This window comes from Cannabis sativa, chromosome 5 (assembly GCF_029168945.1).
Source record: "Cannabis sativa cultivar Pink pepper isolate KNU-18-1 chromosome 5, ASM2916894v1, whole genome shotgun sequence".
In the NCBI taxonomy this organism is placed as follows: domain Eukaryota; kingdom Viridiplantae; phylum Streptophyta; class Magnoliopsida; order Rosales; family Cannabaceae; genus Cannabis; species Cannabis sativa.
In genome coordinates this window covers 47,927,879-47,950,137 of record NC_083605.1, presented here as the reverse complement: position 1 = coordinate 47,950,137, position 22,259 = coordinate 47,927,879, and the positions used below count along the sequence as shown (strand labels likewise).

At 35.1% G+C, this 22,259-nt stretch overlaps 1 protein-coding gene across 1 annotated transcript; it reads right to left on the bottom strand.

Annotated features, from left to right (window-relative positions):
* Window positions 1-7,385: 7,385 nt before the first annotated feature.
* LOC115717770 (uncharacterized) lies at window positions 7,386-8,087 on the bottom strand. Its single transcript, XM_030646745.2, has one exon. It carries the CDS (start codon window positions 8,085-8,087, stop codon window positions 7,386-7,388), a length of 702 nt encoding a protein of 233 aa, XP_030502605.2.
* Window positions 8,088-22,259: the final 14,172 nt, after the last annotated feature.

Genomic DNA, 22,259 nt, shown 5'->3' with positions numbered 1-22,259 from the left:
TGTTCATGGAGAATCTCTCTAAAACTTTGTCAATATAGGTTGTTTGAGAGAGAGCAAGAGATCTGTTCTTCCGGTTTCTGATAATCTGAATACCAAGAACATAGGCTGCCTCACCCAAATCTTTCATATCGAATTGAGTGTTAAGCCATTCCTTGATGTTAGTCATTTTCTTGATATTGTTTCCAATAATCAAAATGTCGTCAACATAAAGGACCAGGAATACTACTACTTGGTCTTCCTTGAGTTGGTAAACACAAGGTTCATCTTTATTCTGAAGAAAGTCGTAGGTCTTGATGATTTCATCAAACCTTTTGTTCCATGAGCGAGAAGCTTGCTTTAGTCCATAGATAGACTTATTTAATTTGCAAACTTTCTTTTCTTGCCCTGGAAGAACATAGCCTTCTAGTTGCTCCATATAGATGGTTTCTTCAAGTACCCCATTAAGGAAGGCAGTCTTGACATCCATTTTCCAGATTTCATAATCGAAAGCAGCAGCTATGGAGAGAATAATTTGGATGGATTTGAGCATGGCAACGGGAATAAAAGTTTTCTCATAGTCCACACCTTCTCTTTGGGTATAACCCTTGGCTACAAGTCTAGCTTTAAAAGTTTCGACTTCGCCTCCAGCACCTCTTTTCTTCTTGTAAACCCACTTACATCTGATTGGATGATAGTCATCAGGTGCATCTACATATTCCCAGACTTTGTTCTTTTTCATGGAATCCATTTCTGAATCCATGCCGGCTGACCATCGTTTCCGATGCAAACTAGCCATTGCCTGTTTATAGGTTAATGGGTCGTCATCAATACCGTCACCAACGACCATATTGATTTCACCATCCAAGCCATAACGAGCTGGTTTTGTTGAAACCCTCCCACTACGACGAGGAGCGGTGATCTTTTGAACAGGAACTTTGGTAGTAGTTTTCTTAGTTGGTTCGACTGAGGGAGTGGGATTGTCCTCTTCTTGAGTGGAAGAGGATGGAACATTGGAAGGAGTTATTTCTGCAAGAATTTCCTCCAATAGTACTTTACTTAGTGGTTTGAAATTCTTAATATAGTCATCTTCAAGGAAAGTGGCGTTTGTGGAAACAAACACTTTATCATCCTTGCGACTATAAAATAGTGCACCCCTAGTCTCTTTAGAATTCCCGACAAACATGCAAACTTCTGTTCGCTTTTCAAGTTTGCCATCTTTCTTTCTTAAGACATGAGCAGGGCATCCCCAGATTCTATAATGGCGTAAACTACGTGTACGACCATTCCATAGTTCTAAAGGTTTAGGGATTGATTTAGATGGAACAACATTTAAAATGTCAGTTGCCATCTGAATTGCATATCCACCGAGGGACGTAGGTAGAGTTGAGTAACTAATCATGGACTTAACCATTTCCAAAAGCATGCGATTCCGTCTTTCTGCAACTCCATTTTGCTGTGGAGTGCTAGGGGCGGTTAATTGGGATTCAATGCCTAGTTCGATCAAATGATCTTTGAACTGCATATCCATATATTCTCGACCCCTATCAGTTCGCAAGATCTTTAACGTTTTACCCAATTGGTTTTGAGCCAATGCTTGAAATTCCTGAAACTTTTCAAACGTTTCAGATTTCTTATGCATAAGGTAAATATGTCCATATCTAGAGTAATCGTCAATGAAAGTGACAAAGTACTCATAACCACCTCGGGCTTTTACATTCAAAGGTCCGCAAACATCTGAATGCACTAACCCTAGGGGTTGTTTGGCACGCTCTCCCTTTGCAGAGAAAGAACGTTTGGTCATCTTTCCTTCTAGGCAAGACTCGCAAACAGGTAATTCACCTAAGACGACATTTTTCAATGGACCGTCTTTGGTTACCCTATTTAGTCTGTCATAGCCTACGTGACCAAAACGTAAATGCCATAGATATGTTTCATTATCATCATCGATCTTTTGCTTTTTGTGGTTTCTAGGTTTAGCTACTTTAAAAAGTTCGTTATGTAGGGCAAATGGTGTTTCTGGTCTAAGAACATAAAGCCCCTGTTCCATGGATGCAACACAAATATGAATGTCATTTCGAGAAATGGTAGAACCAGAACTCGAAAAATCTAATTTGTATTGTTGCAATTGTAAGCATGAAACAGAAACCAAGTTTCTACTGAAATTTGGAATGTATAAGACATTGTCTAATTCCAAAATTCTGTTTTGAAACTTGAGTTTGGCTTTTCCTCTAGCTCTAACCAAAACCATTTCGCCATTACCAACCTTAAGTTTCAACTTTCCAGATTTCAAATAATTCCATTTCTCAAGCAATTTCAATGAACAGCTTACATGGTTTGTAGACCCAGAATCAAGAATCCAAATGGATTTATCATTCTTTAAAACACATGATTCGAAGACTAAAGCATCACTGCTTATTCGTTTGTGAATTGTTGTTCTTGCTGGTTCATTTTGTTGTGAAGTATAACTTGAGGGAGTGGAATCACTTTCTTTTATCTTCTCAACTAAGCTTGAAATAGTAGGATTTATGGAGTTATGAACTATTTGCTCTTCAGAGTGAACAATTCCTAGATTACCTGCTTTCTGAAATTTCATGTTCATCATGAGCACATTTAAAGTATTACTCTGACTAGGAGTTTTATTCATATCTTCAAGTTCATTTGCTAAGATATTAACTAGGAGTGGATTAGGATGAGGATTATTGGCACTACAATACATCAATAAAACAGCAGTAAGGTTTTGGTTCAAATTCATACACAAGTTCAAAAAATAACAAATAATAACTTATGTTATAAAAATACTAAATCTAACATAGTTTATTTTCCAAGGTTTTCAACATAATGAAATACAGTGTCCCGGTAGGCGAGAGTCAAAGATAACATTATTTGAATAGAGTAGTCAGCTCATCTAAAATAAAACCATTTTAGCAACCTTTTATTCGATCAAAATGAGAATCCAACGTTGTCCCGGTAGGCGAGAGTCAAGGTTATTCTCACTTTATGAGCTTCCACTATTGTTTCATGTTTTATGAGTTTATCTCTAAGGAGTCACCGTAGGGGAGAGTCTAATAGAGACGAAAACTCACAAAACACTTATCAAATGAGATCTTACGGTGTTAATAGTTTTCAACGAATAATCATCCATAAGGGGGACGAAGTCTAGCGTCTCGAGGTTATATTGAAAAAATTTAACTATTGTAAGACCAACAATGGAGATCGAATATCTTTTGATTAAAGCTCATTATTTAAAAAAATATGTATTTTATTTAATCATCTGTTCCATATTTTAATAATGAAAAATTACAAACTAAAGTTGGTTTTAAGTAAAAAATCAACTTTAATTAAATTTCAATTATTATTTAAATTCGAAAAATAAATTCAAAAATAATGGAGCAAATTTGAAAATATCTTGTTTAAGTTGTTTAGAAGAATCTAAAATATCCAACTTAAATATTTTTCAAATTAGATTTAATTAAATATAAAATTAAGTTGTAACCACTTAATTTGAAAATATTCCATTTTAAGTTAATACTTGAAAAAATATCAACTTAAAAAATATCTAAAGAATCTTAATAACCAATTCCTTAAATTCCTCAACTTAATTTTGAAATTTGAAATTCAAAAGATATTCAGATTTAAGTTGATTAGTAAGAGATAACTAATTTTCAACTTAAATAGGAATATTTAATGAAAAATTTAAATTAAGCTTCAGAAAGAATCTAGTTGGTTATAATTCTATATTTAATTAAATACAAGAAAATACATATAGTTTAGCTTAGAATATAATTCATTAAACTATGTTTTTGTTAAATTAATTTCAAAATAAATGAAATTAATTATGTTGCTAATCAATTTTATTAGGTTAAACTAATTTAATTAACCTAGTACAGTTATCCAAATCAGGAAAATGGGCCTTCACAATTGGGGTAGTTCATGTGAGGGGGAGCTGGGTTCAGTATGTCATACCCACTTCTATTGGCCCCCAACTCTCACACAAGGCCCAAAAGAGAGGAATTTAACCTTAAAATGAACAATTGTTATTAATTGAATAGGCCCAAAAACTAAATGGGCCTAAATGAAATCTATCAAAAACTATGGTATTTTATTTAGCAACAACAACCTATATGCATCTATAACAAAATTAAACACATAGGCTCACACACACACATTTGGATGGATCCTATCATGTTGCTAGGTCATACACAGATGAAAGAAGATTGTAAAATTTACCTGTTACAAATTATTTACTTGACCTATTGACAATTGAACTACGGGTTAAAATCAGATCATTGGATCTGTCAACAAGTTAACCATGGCAATTTAGATCAAGCAATAATTAGTTTTATAAAACTTACATACAAGCTAAAACACATACTCCTGCAACAAGATGAATTAGATAGTTGGATGTAGGAATTATTTAATTTTAAATAATAATTTTCGAAAATAATTAAATAATAAAAAAATTTCGGTTTTTATTAAAATAAAATAATAAAAAAAAATTAAAATTAAACCTACAATTTTTGAAAAAATAGGTTTCAACTAACCTAAATATCATTTCAAAAATAATTGCTAACCACCTTTTAAATTTTTAAAGTTATTTTATAAATTAAATATAAAATAAAAAAAATATTTTTTCAGATTTTATAATTTAATTTAAATAAAAAAATAACAAAATTTAAAAGTTAACAAAATATCTTACTTCTATTTAAAATTACATGATTATAGTAATCTTATTTTAAATTTAAATAAGGTCAAATAATTTAAAAAAAAATTAATTTAGAAACTATTTAATATCTGACCTTTAAATTTAAAAAATAAGATAAAATAATCAAATTTAAAAATAAGATATAAAATCAAGCAAAAAAATAGATTTTTAGTTATTTTCAAATTCAAATTACACTAATATCTAAAATTAATTTTAAAAAATTTAAATTAATTTATTTCTGATATTAGATTTGAAAATTGAAAAGTAAGAATCAAAATACAAAACTACACAAAAAATCGGAAGTTAATTCCATGAAAAAGCATGAAAAAATTGAAAAATTGGAAAAAATTGCATGTGGTACAGACAGTATGCATTACATACTGCCCGTGCGCACGAGATGGCCTGCTTGACCGTGAAAACCCAGTGCAGGAGGCTGCATGCGGTCTCTCCGCACGCGTAAGGAGGTTTTTCAGACAGAATTCCGTGTCTGTGCGCGTGGTGTCCGAGGGAAGCCCCTCATCCACGCGCGTGGGGTGGTTGCACCATCCCGAAATTTTTCCGATTTTCAAAAAATCATAACTAATTCAAATAAAATCGAAATTGAGTTCTGTAAAAAAGTAAATTGCTTAATTTTTCCCAAACTATCCAATAAAAATAATTTCAGAAACAGATTTTCAATTATGTTTCACGAAAATCCACAAACATCAATCAATCATCGTACAACACACAAAACAACATGATACCATCCAAAAAACAAACAAATCGTTTTAGGTCCAAATTTCTTGCAAGCAAATCAATTAACCTGGCTCTGAGGCCAGTTGTTGGAAATTATTTTACAAGGATCTTAGACCTACTCACAAGTACGTTGATTAACACCCTAAATATGAACTTCTAAAACGATTATAAATTAAACACATATAAAGTATGAGAAACCTTACATTGGGTGCAGCAGAATAATATGTCTCCTTCCGTTCAGATCTCTAACCCTTGTATCCTTTATGTCGCAGAGTATTATCAAGATCTGAAACTAGATCTCTTTCTCTCCTTTCTTTAGTGTTGAATCTCCTTCTTGTTGAATGTCTTTCTTCACGATCTTCCTCACTATGATTGAGGTATCACTTGCTGTGTGTGGGCACTACTCTATCACTAAGAGGTTCGAAATTATTCAAGGAAGAAGAAGAGGGTGAAGGTGACAGCTAGGTTTAGAGAGAAGGCTCATGTTTTTCTCTGAAGGAAACAAGATGTGAAAGTATATATTTCCTGAAGCCTTCACTATCTATTTATAGCATACCACATAGGGTTAGGTTTGAATTATTTGGCATTAAAATAATGAAAATATCAGATGATAAACCCTATTAAAGTGGCCGGCCAAGGCTATATGGATTTGGGCCTCACTTTTGCAAATTTTGCAGTTTTATCATTTCTGCATCTCATTTTCTCAAAAACGCCAATTTTCAAATTCAACCATTTAAATGCCAATTATAACTATTTAATAACTGTAAATAATTATTAAATAATATTTTCATTTATCATATTTATTAATTGAACCATACAAATTATCTTAATTAACAAATATGCCCTAAAAACTCTTTCTTTACAATTTCGCCCTTACTTAGTGAAAAATTCACAAATAGACATAGTCTAATTTGAGAATTATAATTGATTAATCAAAACCAATTAAATGAGTCTTACAAGTAATATTGTCTCAACTAGTGGGGGGACAATGGGTCTATATAACCGAGCTTCCAATAAGCAGATCAAGAATTTATAACCTAAATTCACTCACTTATTAATTCTTCGTTGAATCCACGCGTAGAACTTAGAATTGCACTCTCAGTATATAGAACGCTCTATATGTTCCACCATAGAGACACGTCATTAGTTATCCATTGTTATAATCCTAATTTGATCAATGATCCTCTATATGAATGATCTACACTGTAAAGGGATTAGATTACCGTAACACCCTACAATGTATTTTATCCTTAAAACACTTAACCCCGTATAAATGATATTTCAGCTATGTGAAATGAGTACTCCACCATTTATTTTCGTTTGGTCAAGCTCGAAGGAAATCATCCTTTACTTTCTATTCGCCAGATAGAAGCTATAAATTCCATATTTATGTTAGCGCTCCCACTCAATTGCACTACCGTGTTCCCAAAATGTACGTATCACCCTGACCCAAAAGTAGGCTTAACTAACAAATCAAAGAACACAAATAACACTATTGAGATTGAACCTAATCATATCAGGATTAAGATCATGTGATCTAGGATCAACAAGGCGATATTGACTTGAATAGATATTACGGTAAGTTTAATTAAATCTATGTCAAAGTTCAATATCGGTCCCTTCCGATGCATACTCCATGCACCTAACCTGAGCTTTACTTTAACCAATGCTCTGGAAAGAACATAGCATTTCTCCAAATAGAAGTAAACTCTGTTGTAGATTGTCATATCAGTAAAACCCTGTGTCTGATAAATCTAGGAATCTTTATTTACATAGTCATGTTTACTTTCCAATGTGTTGACAACACAATAAACAGGATCAAGTATCTGAAAAGGGTTTCAGATGAATTTATAAATCAAATAGACAAGCAATTGATAAGATGAACCAAAACATACACAAATGAATGAAAAATACTTATGTTTCTTTATTAATGTTGAATAAAATGGATTACATTGAATTGGAGTTTTATTTAGGGCATAAAACCCAACAGTTGAGTCCTCATGTTAGACTCTAATTCCCAAGTGGCCTCTTCCACTTTACTATTTTGCCAGAGTAATTTAACTAATGCTATGGTTTTTCTTCGAAGGACCTTCTCTTTTCTGTCGAGAATTTGTACTGGCTGTTCATCATAAGACAGGTCCGGTTGTAACTCTAATGCCTCATAACTTAGGATATGCATTAGATCAGATACGTACTTCCTCAACATCAAAATATGAAATACATTATGCACAACTGATAATGTTGGTGGTAAGGCTAACCAATAAGCAACCTGTCCAACCTTCTCAAGTATTTCAAAAGGTTCTATAAACCTAGGACTTTGCTTGCCTTTATTCTCAAAGCACCTGATTCCTTGCATTGGTGACACACGCATGAAAACATGATATCCTAGCTGAAATGTAATGTCCCGACGCTTGGGATCTGCATAACTTTTCTGCCTGCTCTGCGAAGCACGCATCTGAGCTTTAATCTTATCTATTGCCTCATTTGTCTTCTGGACATACTCATGGCCTAAATATTTCTGTTCTCCTATTTTGTCCCAGTGAATTGGGGAATGATATTTTCTACCATACAGCAGCTCGTAGGGAGCCATTCTTATGGTACTTTGGTAACTATTATTGTAGGAGAATTCAACCAGAGGAAAATCTTTGCTCCACGTACCTCCAAAATCCATGACACAAGCTCGTGATAAGTCTTCAAGTATTTAAATAGTTCATTCAGACTTCCCATCCATTTGAGGATGAAAGACCGTGTTGAACTTCAAACTAGTACCCATAGCTTTCTGTAAACTCACCTAGAACTTCGATGTAAATTTAGGATCTCTATCTGAGACAATGGACTTTGGTACCCCATGAAGGTGAACAATCTCTTTCACATACATGTCAACATACTGATCTACTGTATTTGTTACCTTTACAGGCAAGAAATGCGCTGACTTTGTAAAGCGATCCATTACGACCCAAATTGAGTCATACATTCCTGTGATCCTGGGCAAACCAACCACAAAATCCATCGCAATGTCTTTCCACTTCCATTCTGGAAATGATAATGGCTGAAGTAATCCCGGTGGTCGCTCATGTTCTGCTTTAATTTGCTGGCAGGTTAAGCATTTAGTTACATAATCCGCCAGGTCCCTTTTCATTGTACCACTAGAAATAGGGCTTCAGATCTTGATACATCTTGGTGGTTCTCAAATGCAGTGAGTAGGGGGTAGTGTGAGCTTCATCATTTCTTAAGTTCAATGTTACTCGGAACATACACCCGAGATTTAAACAACAACATCCCACTACTAGAGATCAAAAGGTCCTTATCTTTGCTTGCTAAGACATCTTCTCGAGTTTTAAGCAGTTCAGGGTCTTCAAGTTATGCCATTCTAATCCTCTCCAACAAGTCTGACTGAAATGTCAGATTATGCAATTTCCCGACCACAAACTCAATATTTGCCCTAGACATATTCGAGGCTAGTTGAGGAGAAATTATTACCATATTGAAAGTCTGATCAGGTCCTTTCCGACTCAAGGCATCTGCCACAAAATTTGCCTTCCCAGGGTGATACATGATCTCACAATCATAGTCTTTTACTAACTCTAACCACAGCCTTTGTCTCATGTTCAGATGTTTTTGAGTGAAAAAGTACTTGAGACTTTTGTGATCAGTATAAATTTCACACCTTTCACCATATAAATAGTGTCACCAAATCTTCAAGGCGAACACAACTACTGCCAGTTCTAGGTCATGAGTTGGATAACGCTGTTCGTAGTATTTCAGTTGTCGTGAAGCATAAGCTATGACTTTGTCTACTTGCATCAACACAAAACCTAAACCCTACCTAGATGCATCGCAATACACCATAAATTTCTCTTGATCATATGGCAAGGCTAAATATGGAGCTGTAATCAGTCGTTGTTTCAAATTTTGGAAACTTTTCTCACATTTATTTGATTATACAAACCGCTGATTCTTTCTAGTTAACTCAGATTACGACATTGCAATCTTGGAAAATCCTTCTACAAAACACCGATAATAGCCTGCTAAACTGAGGAAACTTTGTACCTCTATTCTTATTTTCAGTCTAGGCCAATTCTTCACTGCTTCAACCTTTCCTGGGTCCACCATCATCCCATCTTTCCCGACAATATGTCCCAGAAAAGACACCTGTGATAGCCAAAACTCACACTTTTTGAACTTTGCATAAAGTTTATGATCTTTGAGCCGTTGCAGAACCATACGAAGATGCTGCTCATGTTCTGCTTATGACCGAGAGTACACAAGAATATCATTGAAAATTATCGAGGAAATCCTTGAATACCCTATTCATGAGATCTATAATGGTTGCCGGAGTATTTGTCAATCCGAATGACATAACCTCACTCATAATGGCCATACATAGTGCAAAAAGCTGTCTTCAAAATATTCTCTTTCCGGATTCTCAATTGATGATAACCAGATCTAAAATCAATCTTAGAGAATACCATCTTGCCATGAAGTTGATCGAACATATCGTCAATTCTAGGCAAAGGGTATTTGTTTAGCTCCCGGTAGTCAATACACATTCGAAGAGTTCCATCCTTCTTCTTTACAAACAAAACCGGAGCTCCCCAAGGAGACACACTAAGTCGGGTAAACCCTAGATCCAACATCCCTTGGAGTTGTATCTTTAGTTCTTTCAATTCTGCAGGTGCCATACGATAAGGTGCTTTTGAAATAGGTTCTGCCCCCAGGTACCAGATCAATATTAAAGTCTATCTCCCGGTGAGGTGGTAGTCCTGGTAATTCCTCTAGAAACACATCCAGGAATTCCTTAACCACTTTGACCTCCTCACGTTCGAGTAACACAGGCTTACCAGAGTCAATTACAACTGCTAGGAATCCTACACATCCACTTGTAGTAAATCCCTATCTTTCAGTGCTCAAATTCTTGGGACACGAGAACCTTGAACTGAACCCAAAAAAACAAATGGTTCCTCATTCTCCAGTTGGAAAATTACCATTTTCTGCTTGTAATCAATATTGGTAGAGTATTTAGACAAAAAGTCCATTCCGAGTATAATATCAAACTTAGCCAATGGTAACTCCACAAGATCGACACTTAGTTCTCTACCCTCAATTTTGATTAACACCGATCTGATCCACTTTCTCGAAATAATCAATTACCCATTAGGTAATAGTGTTCCGAATCCCATCTCAAAAACATCACTAGACCTACCAAGCTAACTAAGAACTTTTGTTGCAACATATGAGCGCGTGGCTCTAGAATCAAATAATACAGTATAAGTAGTGCCATTAATAAGAAGTTGAGTTGTGACTACTGAAGGGCTGGCGGCAACATCTGCCTGAGTGATAGCAAACATATGTGTTGGTGCAGGTTTAACTTCTAGCTTGAGTTCCTTTTTCTTCAACTGAGGACAATCTTTCTTGAGATGCCCAATTGATCCACACTGAAAATAAGCCCTCCGGTTACAAGTCCCAGGGTGATGTTTCTTGCAGCGCAGGCATTTAGGATAGGAGTAGGTCTGACGTCCCCCTTTACTCTGGTTTCCACGAAACTTCTTGTTTTGCCCTGAACTCCCAATAGGTGGGAAATTTCTCTTCTTCTGCTCAATAGTGGAATCACCACTCTCCTTGCCAGAACTAGAAATAGGGATAGTAGTGGTTCCACCAGCACTAAGAGCCTCTCGGGTTTCTTGTAAAAACTTTACTGCTCCTTTAGCTCGAAGAGCCTTGTCAACCATTTTAGCATAGGTTGTGGTGTCATTGGTGGTGATAACCAGATCATGCTTAATTTTTGCATTCAATCCCGCCAAATATTTTTCCTTTCTACTGAAGTCTGTTGGCACAATCCCAGAAGCTTGCTTGGCCAAGCGATCAAACTTTGTCGTATACTCGGTTATTATCATATTCTCGCCCTGTACCAACTCAACAAACTCTTTCCGCTTTGCACTGTGAACTGCCTCATTGTAATATTTAGCATTAAATAAGTGCCGAAATTCTTCCAGGTGATTCTCGTGACATCCTTTGAAAGGGACACCATTTCCCACCACACCAGAGCATCTTCCTTGAATTGAAACGTGGCACATGCCACCCTATCATTTTCGGTAACTCCCATGAAATTTAATATTCTCTCAATCACAGTTAACCATTTCTCTGCTTTAAGAACATCAGGATGTCCCAAGAACACTGGGGTGCTTACTTCCTGAATCTCTCATATAAGGGCTCCATACGGTTGCCAACAACAGGCTCTTTTGCTGGCACCACAAGAACTACAGTAGTAGGTGGTTGCAAGGGAGGCTCAACAGGAGCATCCCACTGTCTCAGTCTCCTATCTCTTTTTCTTGTTGAGCAGCAAACCTTTGCTCCCAATCAAGTGGAGCTTGGGGTGGATTCTCTTGGCCATCTCTAGCAGCATGACCGCGGCCTCTACCGCGTCCACGAGGGGTTTTGGGGATTTCTACCACCCCGACCACCTCCGGTCTCAACCATTTTTCCCTATCCTATGATGTTTCACTGGGCGTCCATTATATAGGACTTAGGCTGCGAACCCACAAGGCATGTAGGTTAGACAATGGTCAAAGTATTTTCAAGACCTCATTTAGGGTTTAAACAAAAATCTACACATATATGCAATAAATCTTATATAGTTTGCAAAAAGTAAAGCTTATGGAACTGTGAGTTGAGCTCAACACTGGCTTTGACTGTACATATCTTGACGATCACCAGTGAACAACATGGTGGCTCTGATACCAAACTGTACCGCCTGTATTTAAAAACTTGTTAAACTAAAATTAATCTTATTATATTATAATTATATAACCTTATAGGTCGGGATCCTGAGTTTTAAAATACAATTGAAAATTTGATGTACTAATACAAAGTCTCGTAATATATTTATTTTACAAACAACAAGGAACCATAAAATACAACTTAAAATGTTGAAAGACAGAAACCCTCCAGGCTGCACTTTTGCGATATGTATAATCATTATCAAGCTCCAACTCACTGCTCCTCCAGCTTAGCTTTTCCCTTACCTATAGAAGGTAGCAAGCTGATGAGTCAAGAGACTCAGTAAGATATGCATGGCATATATATAAGCAATGCTATATCGACTTTATGCTTAAGTCGTCCTGAGCTAAACAACCGAGCTCACCAAATGGTTAAGAACGTTCTCAACGGAAGCACGACCACTGTACCATATGCACTAAAGTACCAACTCCATACTCCTATTGGTAGGGCCTTTATCGTACTCCTAGGAGTTACTAAGTGTTGTACCACAAGCACGACATACCCTCTGATACTCGTGTTGGTAACACTGTAACTATCCTAAAATTCTACATTGTACTAGGACCCTTAAAATAACTTTTCCATTAGTGTTATTAGTGTGAACAATTAATAACAAGCATACATTCACATATATATTATCTATGCTATTTTACCTTGTTTTCGTGCTAAGGTGTGCCGATCAGCCTGAGTAGAACTGCAGCTCGACGCTTTATAGGGCCCTTGGATCAAAGCTTTTCAATTCCTACCAACAATCCTTGAAACAAATCAAGCAGCCCCCAAACACTAGCTGCTCCCTTGAGAATTCGAGAGAAAGAGAGAGAAAAAGGAGAGAGAAAGATCAATGTAAATTTCCTAACTTTTCAAATAATATAACTTGATTTTTTTTCTAGAATTATCTAACCTCTATATTAATTAAAACCCTCAGATTTCTTAAGTCCAATAAAGACAAAAGTCTTCCTTAGCAAATTACCCAAATTGCCCATAGCCAAAATTCCATGATTAAATAACAACCAAAGGTATTTTAGTAATTTACAAACCACGACAATTTCCCGACTCTCTAATGCCTTCGAATGATACCTCAGTATTAATAAAATTCTATAACATACAAAATGCAACTCTTTAATGGCCCAACGTCGCCTTCTATCACTTCCGAACACAGTCATAGGTAAACGAGAAATTCACATATAACATAATTAACATATATTGAAATTAAATAAATCTTCACCAATATGCAATATTATAATTAATAATTCAATTTCATAATTAAACCCTAATTATTGAATAACTCAGCATATCTCCGCATATATCAATTCCTTACCCTTGCCCAAGTTCAAGATGCTGGTATGGAAGATGTATACTAGACAAGAAGACCCGCTGGCCCACATCAATTGCCTCAAGATGAAACTTGTTAGCCAAAATATTATTCGTGATGTGCGGTGTCAAATCTTTCCGATAACCCTGTCAGAGATAGCTCAATAATGGTACTTTGAGCTAGCTCCAACAAGATTCAATTCTTGGAATGAATTTTTTCGAGAAAATTCTACATAGTTCTCATTTTCGATGATGATACCATTATAGCTGGAAGACCTTATTGAGGTCAAACAACGACAAGAAGATCCTTTAAAGGATTACATCCAAAGGTTCATGGCCAAGGTCACCAAGGCCAAAGGCCTAATCGAAGAAGGCTAATATACAACCATACTAGGCGGCATCCTTCCATTTTGTGACTTTTGGAAAGATATCTAGAGGATCTACACCAACAACAGGAAGGAGTTCCTTGACAGACTTTATGGCTTTATCAAGCTGGAGGAAGCTGTCTGTCAAGCCTAAATAGAGCAAGTCGGCAATAGGCAGTCTCAGGGTGCCCTACAGCCCCATGACTTCTAAATGTGCTTCCATTCGCTAGCACTTTTGCTCAGACCTCTAGTGGCATGAACAATGGGGGCAAGTGAAACAACAACTTTGGAAGAAACAAGGCCAAAAAGGGGAAGTACAACACTTCTCCCACACCACAAAACTAGAAAGATAAGGAAGATAAGTTCACTTGTTTCAACCTCCTAACAGAGAAACTCGAGACCATCTACATGGCCCCTCAAAGAACTGTCCCATATAAGAAGCCCCTTCGCATCAAAACAGAGATGAGCAAGAGGGACATGTCGAAGTTTTGCCAATTTCACAATGACTTTGGCCATGACACCAACAAGTGTCAGAGTTTGAAGTGGGAGATTGAATTCCTCATAAGGAAGAACAATCCCCACCTGGGTTGTTATGTGCAAAATGACCAATCTAAGGCAAAATCAGGGGAGATCTGCTACTTACTGCTCACGAAAACATCCGACCTATACTAAAGGTGCCCAAAATGGAGACCCTATGCCATCTCTAGTGGCGGGTCACTTAGGGGTCATTATTGGTGGACCCCACATTACAAGCGAGACCAGCAAGGCTAGGGAGCGATATGCTTAGACACTTTGTCATGAGCCTAAAAACAATATCCTGGCCGTCAAAGAAAGGGGCTCCAAGAAACCAAAGCTTGGAGAACCCACTATCTCTTTCAGAGAAGGAGATGTCGCTCAAGTCAATTTCCCACACAATGACCCCTTAGTCATTATTGCACAAATCAGGAATATGACAATTGCAAGATGCATGGTGGACAATGGAGCCTCCTCCAACATTTTTTCAGATCAACATATGAAAAGATGGGGCTCTAGCTAACCGAATTGGCACCCTATACATAAGTAATGCATGTCTTCTTTGGCCAAGGCATTGCACCCATGGGGTACATCCAACTGCCCCTGACTATTGGAGAGAATCCAACAACTAGAACTCTGATGGCACTGCTCATTGTAATTGACATACCCTTAGCTTTCAACACCATGATAGGTCAACCAGCCCTATACAACCTAAAGGCGGTGACAATCATCTACCACCTTTGCTTGAAAATCCCAACAAGGCATAGGATAGGATGTTTGAGGGGAGACCAAGAGTCTATCCATCATTGTTACAACTTGGCCTTGGCCAAAGCCAAGAAAGAGAAGATGCCCGGCAAGAGCTCTGATGAAAATCCCAACAAAGGGGAATAAAGTCCAGCCCAAAGTGGGGACGCAGACTTAGATCCTCGCTTTAGGGATCTTGCAGACAACTTTGGCCTATAGAAGAATTGGAAGAAGTGGAGGTTGATCCCACTTTTTCAACTAGAAGACTAAACATTTGGAAAGCTTTAGCGCTAGAAATAAAATTGATACTAATAAAATTTCTAAAGGCAAACGTGGACCTCTTTGCATGGTCATATGGAGACATGGTCGGAATAAATCTCTCTGTGATGAATCATGCTCTTAACGTTGATCCAAACTTCTAAACTGTGCAATAGAAAAGAGGGTTGTTGGACAAAGAACACACCCAAGTGCTCAGAGATGAAGTAGAAAGGTTACGGGCCCATGACTTCATCACAGAGGCATTCCATCCACTTTGGGTATCCAACCCTGTGCTGGTGCCCGAATCAAACAAAAAGTGGTGAGTGTGCATAGACTTCACCAACCAGAACAAAGTATGTCTAAAAGATTGCTTTCTGCTTCCAAGGATTGACTAGCTGGTGGATGCTACAGCTGGCCGTGAAATCCTAAGTTTAATGGATGCATACTCGGGTTACAACCAGATCAAGAGAACACAAGCTTCATGACAGATTTGGACCTATACTACTACAAAGTCATGCCCTTGGGACTGAAAAATGCAGGGCCACCTACCAGAGGCTTATGAACAAAATGTTCAAAGATCTCATTGGCTGCAATATTGAGGTGTATAAGGACGACATGCTGGTCAACTCCAAAAAGGCACAGGGGGAATATGGAAGATCTAGATGAATGCTTCAAGATCCTCCATAAGTACAACATGAAGCTCAACCCCCTCAAGTTTTCTTTTGGGATAGGCTCAGGAAAATTCCTTGGCTTCATAGTCAATACCAGTGGAATAAAAGCAAACCCAGACAAGATCCAAGCCTTTCTGGACATGAAGTCACCCATAACAATCATAGAAGTACAAAGCTTGATGGGACGCATTATTGCATTAAGCTAATTAGTGTCCAAATCCACAAATAAATGCATACCTTTCTTCAACATTCCTAGAGGGAACAAAAAATTTGAGTGGATAGAGAAGTGCAAAAAAGTGTTCCAAGAGTAGAAAAACAATTGGCTCAACCTCCTATCCTATCAAAACCTCTAGATAATGAAGAGCTAGGCGTGTACCTAGCTGTCGCAGAACATGCTGTGAGTCCAGTCTTAATAAGAGAAGAAGACGGTATACAACACCCTGTATACTACATCAGTAAGACACTGATCGATGCTGAAAGTCGATACTCACTCATGGAGAAACTGGCCTACAACTTACTCCTAGCATCAAGAAAGTTGAGGCCATACTTCAAAGCACACCCAATAAAGGTGTACACTAACTAACCATTGTGATAGGTTTTGCAAAAACTTGAAGCATCTGGCCGACTACTCAAGTGGGCCATTAAACATGGCCAATTTGATATCACATATCAACTGAGAATGGCCATAAAGGGTTAAGCCCTTGCAGACTTTGTGGTTGAATGTACAAACACACCCGTTGAAATCTCTTAATATTCATGAAAAAAGAAGGAGCTAGAGAAGAAGCGAGAGCAAGAGGAGCAGCAAAAACCTAAAGAATCAACATGGAAACTACATGTTGATGGAAGCTGCAATGACCAATCATCCGGTGCAGGCATTACCCTCATAACACTTGGGGAGCAACAGATGTACAGAGCAATCAAATTCAGCTTCAAAGCCTCTAATAGTGATGCTGAATATGGAGCCCTGATTGTTTGCCTGAAGCTGATGCATGAATTACAGGCTAACAACCAGGACATATATAGTGACTCTCAACTAGTCATAAATCAAGTCTTAGGTGAATACACAGCTCGAGGTGAAAAAATGATTGCCTATTTGAGCAAGATCCAAGACTTGATAAGTCAGCTCAAAGGCTATACAATAAGGCAAATCCCTAGAGAACTGAATGCCACAGTAGATGTATTTGCCTGTCTGACAAGTAGAACCATTATCGACAAGGCAAACATGGTGCCAATACAGTAATTGAAGGAACATAGCATTGCCATCCCTGAAGAACTCGACATGTTAGACGACAGTCCAACATGGATGACACCTCTTGTTGTTTACCTACGAATTGGAGCCTTGCCTGAAAACAAGAATGAGGTAAAAAACATGAGAAGAAAGGCTGCTAAGTATCTAATCTTAGACGGAGTAATATACAGGCGAAGCTTCACAATGCTGCTCTTAAGGTGTGTCAGCAAGAATGAAGTCGAGCGTCTAATGATAGAAGTGCATGAAAGCTTCTACGACAATCATGCTCAGGGGCAAAGCTTATCCAAAAAGATACTCTGATAGGGGTACTTTTGACCAACAATGATCGAGGATTCGATGAACTATGTCAAAAAATGTGGCAAGTGCTAGAGATTCTTGAATATCCCTAGAGCTCAACCTAATGTGCTCATGATGATGTAATCTCTCATAAAATAAGATTAACCTTGCATCCAACCCAATACTAGACAACGTTGGATTCTTATTTTGCTCAAATAAAAGGTTGCTAAAATTGTACTTATTTTAGAAGAGCTCACTACTCTATTTAACTAGTGATATCTTTGCATCCTGCCCAATACAAACACTACAAAAAATCTTACTTTTAGTCATAATAAAACTTGTGACTAAAAGTAAAAAAGTTGTGACTAATTATAAATTATCATTTTATGTTGTGACTAAAAAGTCTGTGGCTATAGGTATACGTCACAAAAATTACAATTTGTTGTGACTACATGTATTTTTAGTCACAATACATGTTGTGACTAAAACTAAATTAGTGATAATTTTATCTAAATACTATATTTTAGTCAAAAGTAAGTTTTTATTGTGACTAAAAGTCACATTTAGTCACAAAAAATTTATATTGCGACTAAAAAGTTATCACTAAAAGTAGCAGTTTTTTGTAGTGAGAACATTGTATATCATTTCGGTAAAAAAACCTTAGAAAATTGTAAATACACTTATTTTTAGTATATTTTTTCCATATTTGATTATGTGATTATAATTTAATTGAACATTGCATTTATTTCTATTATTGAATATATAGTATCAATTTTGGATTTCTATTATTGGTCTTACAAGGTTATTATTATTTTTAATGGGATCCATCCCACTAGGTGATCATGCATTAGAAAATTTAGCACCGTAAGATCTCGAAAAAAAAAATATTTTGTAGACTCACATTTTATTGTAACACTCACTCCAATAGTGGCTGTTTTGAATTTGTTTTACAAGTATGAAACATTGGTAGAAGTTCATAAAATAAGATTTACCTTGCATCCCGTGCAATATGAGGCAACGTTACATTCTTATTTTATTCGAAATTATTTTTTAAATTTCCTTTATGGCTTTTTCATTTAAAAATTGTTATAATCTTACATAATTGGATGAGAATATTATGATCATCTGCTTATGAAGTTGCTCTATTTTTTTTTAAGAAAATAAATGACGTGAATGAACATATTTCAGATATTCTTTTCTATGATGATAACTATCCTCAGTTTTTAAGAATTGAATCTCCTTCTTACAGTGCTACTGAATATTGACTGCAATACTATCCCTGTAAATTTTTTAAAAAATTCGAATAGTTACAGTACCGAAAATAGAGTTCCTGATATTCTACTTGATCACGTGTTTAAAAAACTTCAAACCTATTTTTGTCACTCTAAACTATTCAAAAATTTTACAGGGATGATATTTTAATTATAAGGAACACCGTCATGAAAAAATATTCCGACATTTTGAGCATAGAAATTAACTAAAAGATTTTAATAAGAGATTGACGGTAGTACTCCTGAAATAATAATCTACTACTTGCACTTGATAACATTAACTTATCGAGTTGATTAGGTAAAACATTAAAACAAATTCCAAATCCAAAGAAGTGAAAACTCTGGAATTCTCCTTCTGCCTTTTTTACGTGATTTGTCTGACTTTCTTATATGATATCAGCAAGTTGGTTAAAGATTTGTGGCACAAAAATGTTGTAGTGTCATATATAAACACTGTTTTGAAAAATGTCAATATTTTATAGATTAAACTGTGTGGCTAGAATTCAATTGACAGAAGATTTAAACAAGTAGGTAAACTAATTATTAACCATTTTTTTTGTTCATAAAACAAGAAAAAGTTTGTATTTTCACTTAAATACTAGGATCAACCAATAATATGATACATAACAAAAAGATGAATTAATATAATATGAAAGGTCTTCTTCATCATCTTCATGGTTGAAGATAACATATATACGTTTCTCTTTTCACCGAAACCAACATTGTGTCCAATCAAACCAAAGTGGAAGCTCTATTCAATAATCTTGAGCAAACCCCTTGTGAAAACCAACCAATTACAATATTATTTTCTTGCTTCCATCAGAGTCCATGTAATTGCTCATAATTAAATATATATGTTATATGGATAAAAATATATTCGCTATTAAATCATATAAATAAACTTTCCCATTTCACCCTATTTATTTTATGGTGTATTAAGGACAAGAAAAGAATTTCCATTGTTAGCAAATGAGACTATTTACCATAAGAAGGTAAGAAAGTGACAACTCAACAAATATATATGCAACACAATCTAATCCATGCTGAATTATTGGGTAACATTATGACCAAACTTTTCATAATTTTTTAATAAACATACTTAACTAATAGCATTTTGATTAAGAGAATGATAGCTCAATAGTTAAATCCCAAATACCCACTATGGAAATGAATATTAAAATATCTTATATATTACTCTACACCTATAAAATATATTACATAAGTAAAGAATTTAAGACTAGTAGTAGCTAATGCTGTCAAAAGCTGATTTATAAGAGAGCTAACATAATAATTAATTAATTTATTAATATAAATATATATTAATTAATATAATAATTATAGTGTAGAGAGGATATAGAAAGTGGAATGTGACATGGCAAATTTAAACAAATCAGTATATTATATAAATAAATGGACAAAATAAAAAAGACATTCTTTTTTATTATATAATTATATTTTTCATGAAAACATATCTTTGTTTGGCATATAACTATAGTGTCTGTCTTTCAACTGGGAAAGGCGCATATGCTAGGTAGCAGTGACATCCACCTCAAAATCCATATAGAAAGAATACAAAAAATATATCTAATAATTAAGAAGCCATGGCAAAAATAAATAATAATATTATTTTGATACTTTGTGTTTTATGAAAATATGTGTTTTATCAAGATATAGATTTAATATGTATGTTTTCAAATAATGATTATTTTGTACTTTATATTTCAAAATTGTATATATAATTATTTATTTGAACTGTAATGTTATAAATATGATCAATTGAGTTATATATGCAAGTTTAATTAATTTGATATAATTAAGAGCACCTTGATCAAGTTACTATTACGGTATAAATAAATATTTAATTTCACATATTTTAACAATTATTAAAAAAAAATTATTAATCATTCACAAAATGACACCTAATATTAATAGTGTTGTTAGACACCACAATTTTTTTTTTTTTTAAAATGCATTTATAAATAAAATTGAAGTTAGAGCTATGGTCATTACAAAAGATATTAACAGGTATAGTAGATATCTCTACCATGCCCGTATCATTGTTCGCAAACGCTTATTTGGCCACATTATGGACCGCGTACTTACAATTTTTAACTATACTAAAAAAATTACAATTAATTATAAAATTAAAAAAGAGGTTGCAATAACTCACATAATTCTCAATCCCCACAAATTAATACTTAATCACAATACTCTATTTACCAAATATAGGCACAATTGAAAATACAATTTTACAAACTTATTTTTTTCTTATTATTATTATTAAAATGATTATACTGCCAAAAACTTATAAGTCTATATTTCTGTAATGACCACCATGCCCCGAGTCGGCCCCATTACTACTGTTTCTACCTAAGTAAAGTAGGTAAATATATATAAAAAAATCTGAACCGGTCAACAAGAAGAAAACAACTCAATCATATAATAATTAATTAGAACAGTTATGATGTACAAATTCCATAATCATTAAGTGGCATAACAACTAATTAATTTAATTATGTACGAAAGAGTTGCATTAAAGTTCTTATAGGATTTTAGTCGGCTGCACCATGCACACCGGCCCCAACAGGTTGCCAAGTGCTTGCCAACTTTATCACAAATGGGGTTTTGATTCACTTGCACATTGATCCCTAATTCCCTATGCTTTAATTTTTACCATATAATAGCTTGTTTTCATAGAAAAACTTACATCTTCAAAGGGCCAACCAAAAACATTTTTTATATTACCTTTTTCTGGTTTAAGTACAAAGTGAAATAATGGGAAACTGGAACCTAGTTGTGGTTTTTCTTTTCTTTCTTCTGTTAGTATATGCACAAATAGAATAAAAATATTATTAGATATGTCTTTTTATGCGTGTATATTATATAAAATTCGATCTATACATAATATGTATATTATATTTATATACCTTTGTATTTGTTGAAACATATTAGTTTAAAATTACCAACTTGGTCATGTGTCTATGCGCATATGTGATTGCATGGCCTTATTATACCTCATTCCCTCAACTTCCTATCATAAACAAACACGTACATTATATATAACACTTTAGAGAATTCGTTGTTTATGAATTAGAGAAAGAAAATCTATGTTTAATGAGTGTATAGCTTAAGAATGAAATACTCTTTCCAAATATAATTCTGCGTTTAAAAGAAATAAGCATAATTCCTTATATACGTACACTTTCACCTACTCCCGGTCCTATTCTATTAGCTTCTTCTTTTTGTTTTAGCCTTACCATGTAGGCATGTACCAACTCCATGAAAGCTTCTTTATGCACGTTTTTAACTTTTCTCATTTTGCTTTTTAGTGTTTTTTTTTAAAAAATATTATTATTATTATTATTATTATAGCTTCTACTACTACTACTACTACTAATATCATAATGCGAT

Bases quoted from the DNA above. Each gene is read 5' to 3' on its own strand.
- LOC115717770 (XM_030646745.2), bottom strand. From the start codon at position 8,087: ATGGATTTTGGAGGTACGTGGAGCAAAGATTTTCCTCTGGTTGAATTC.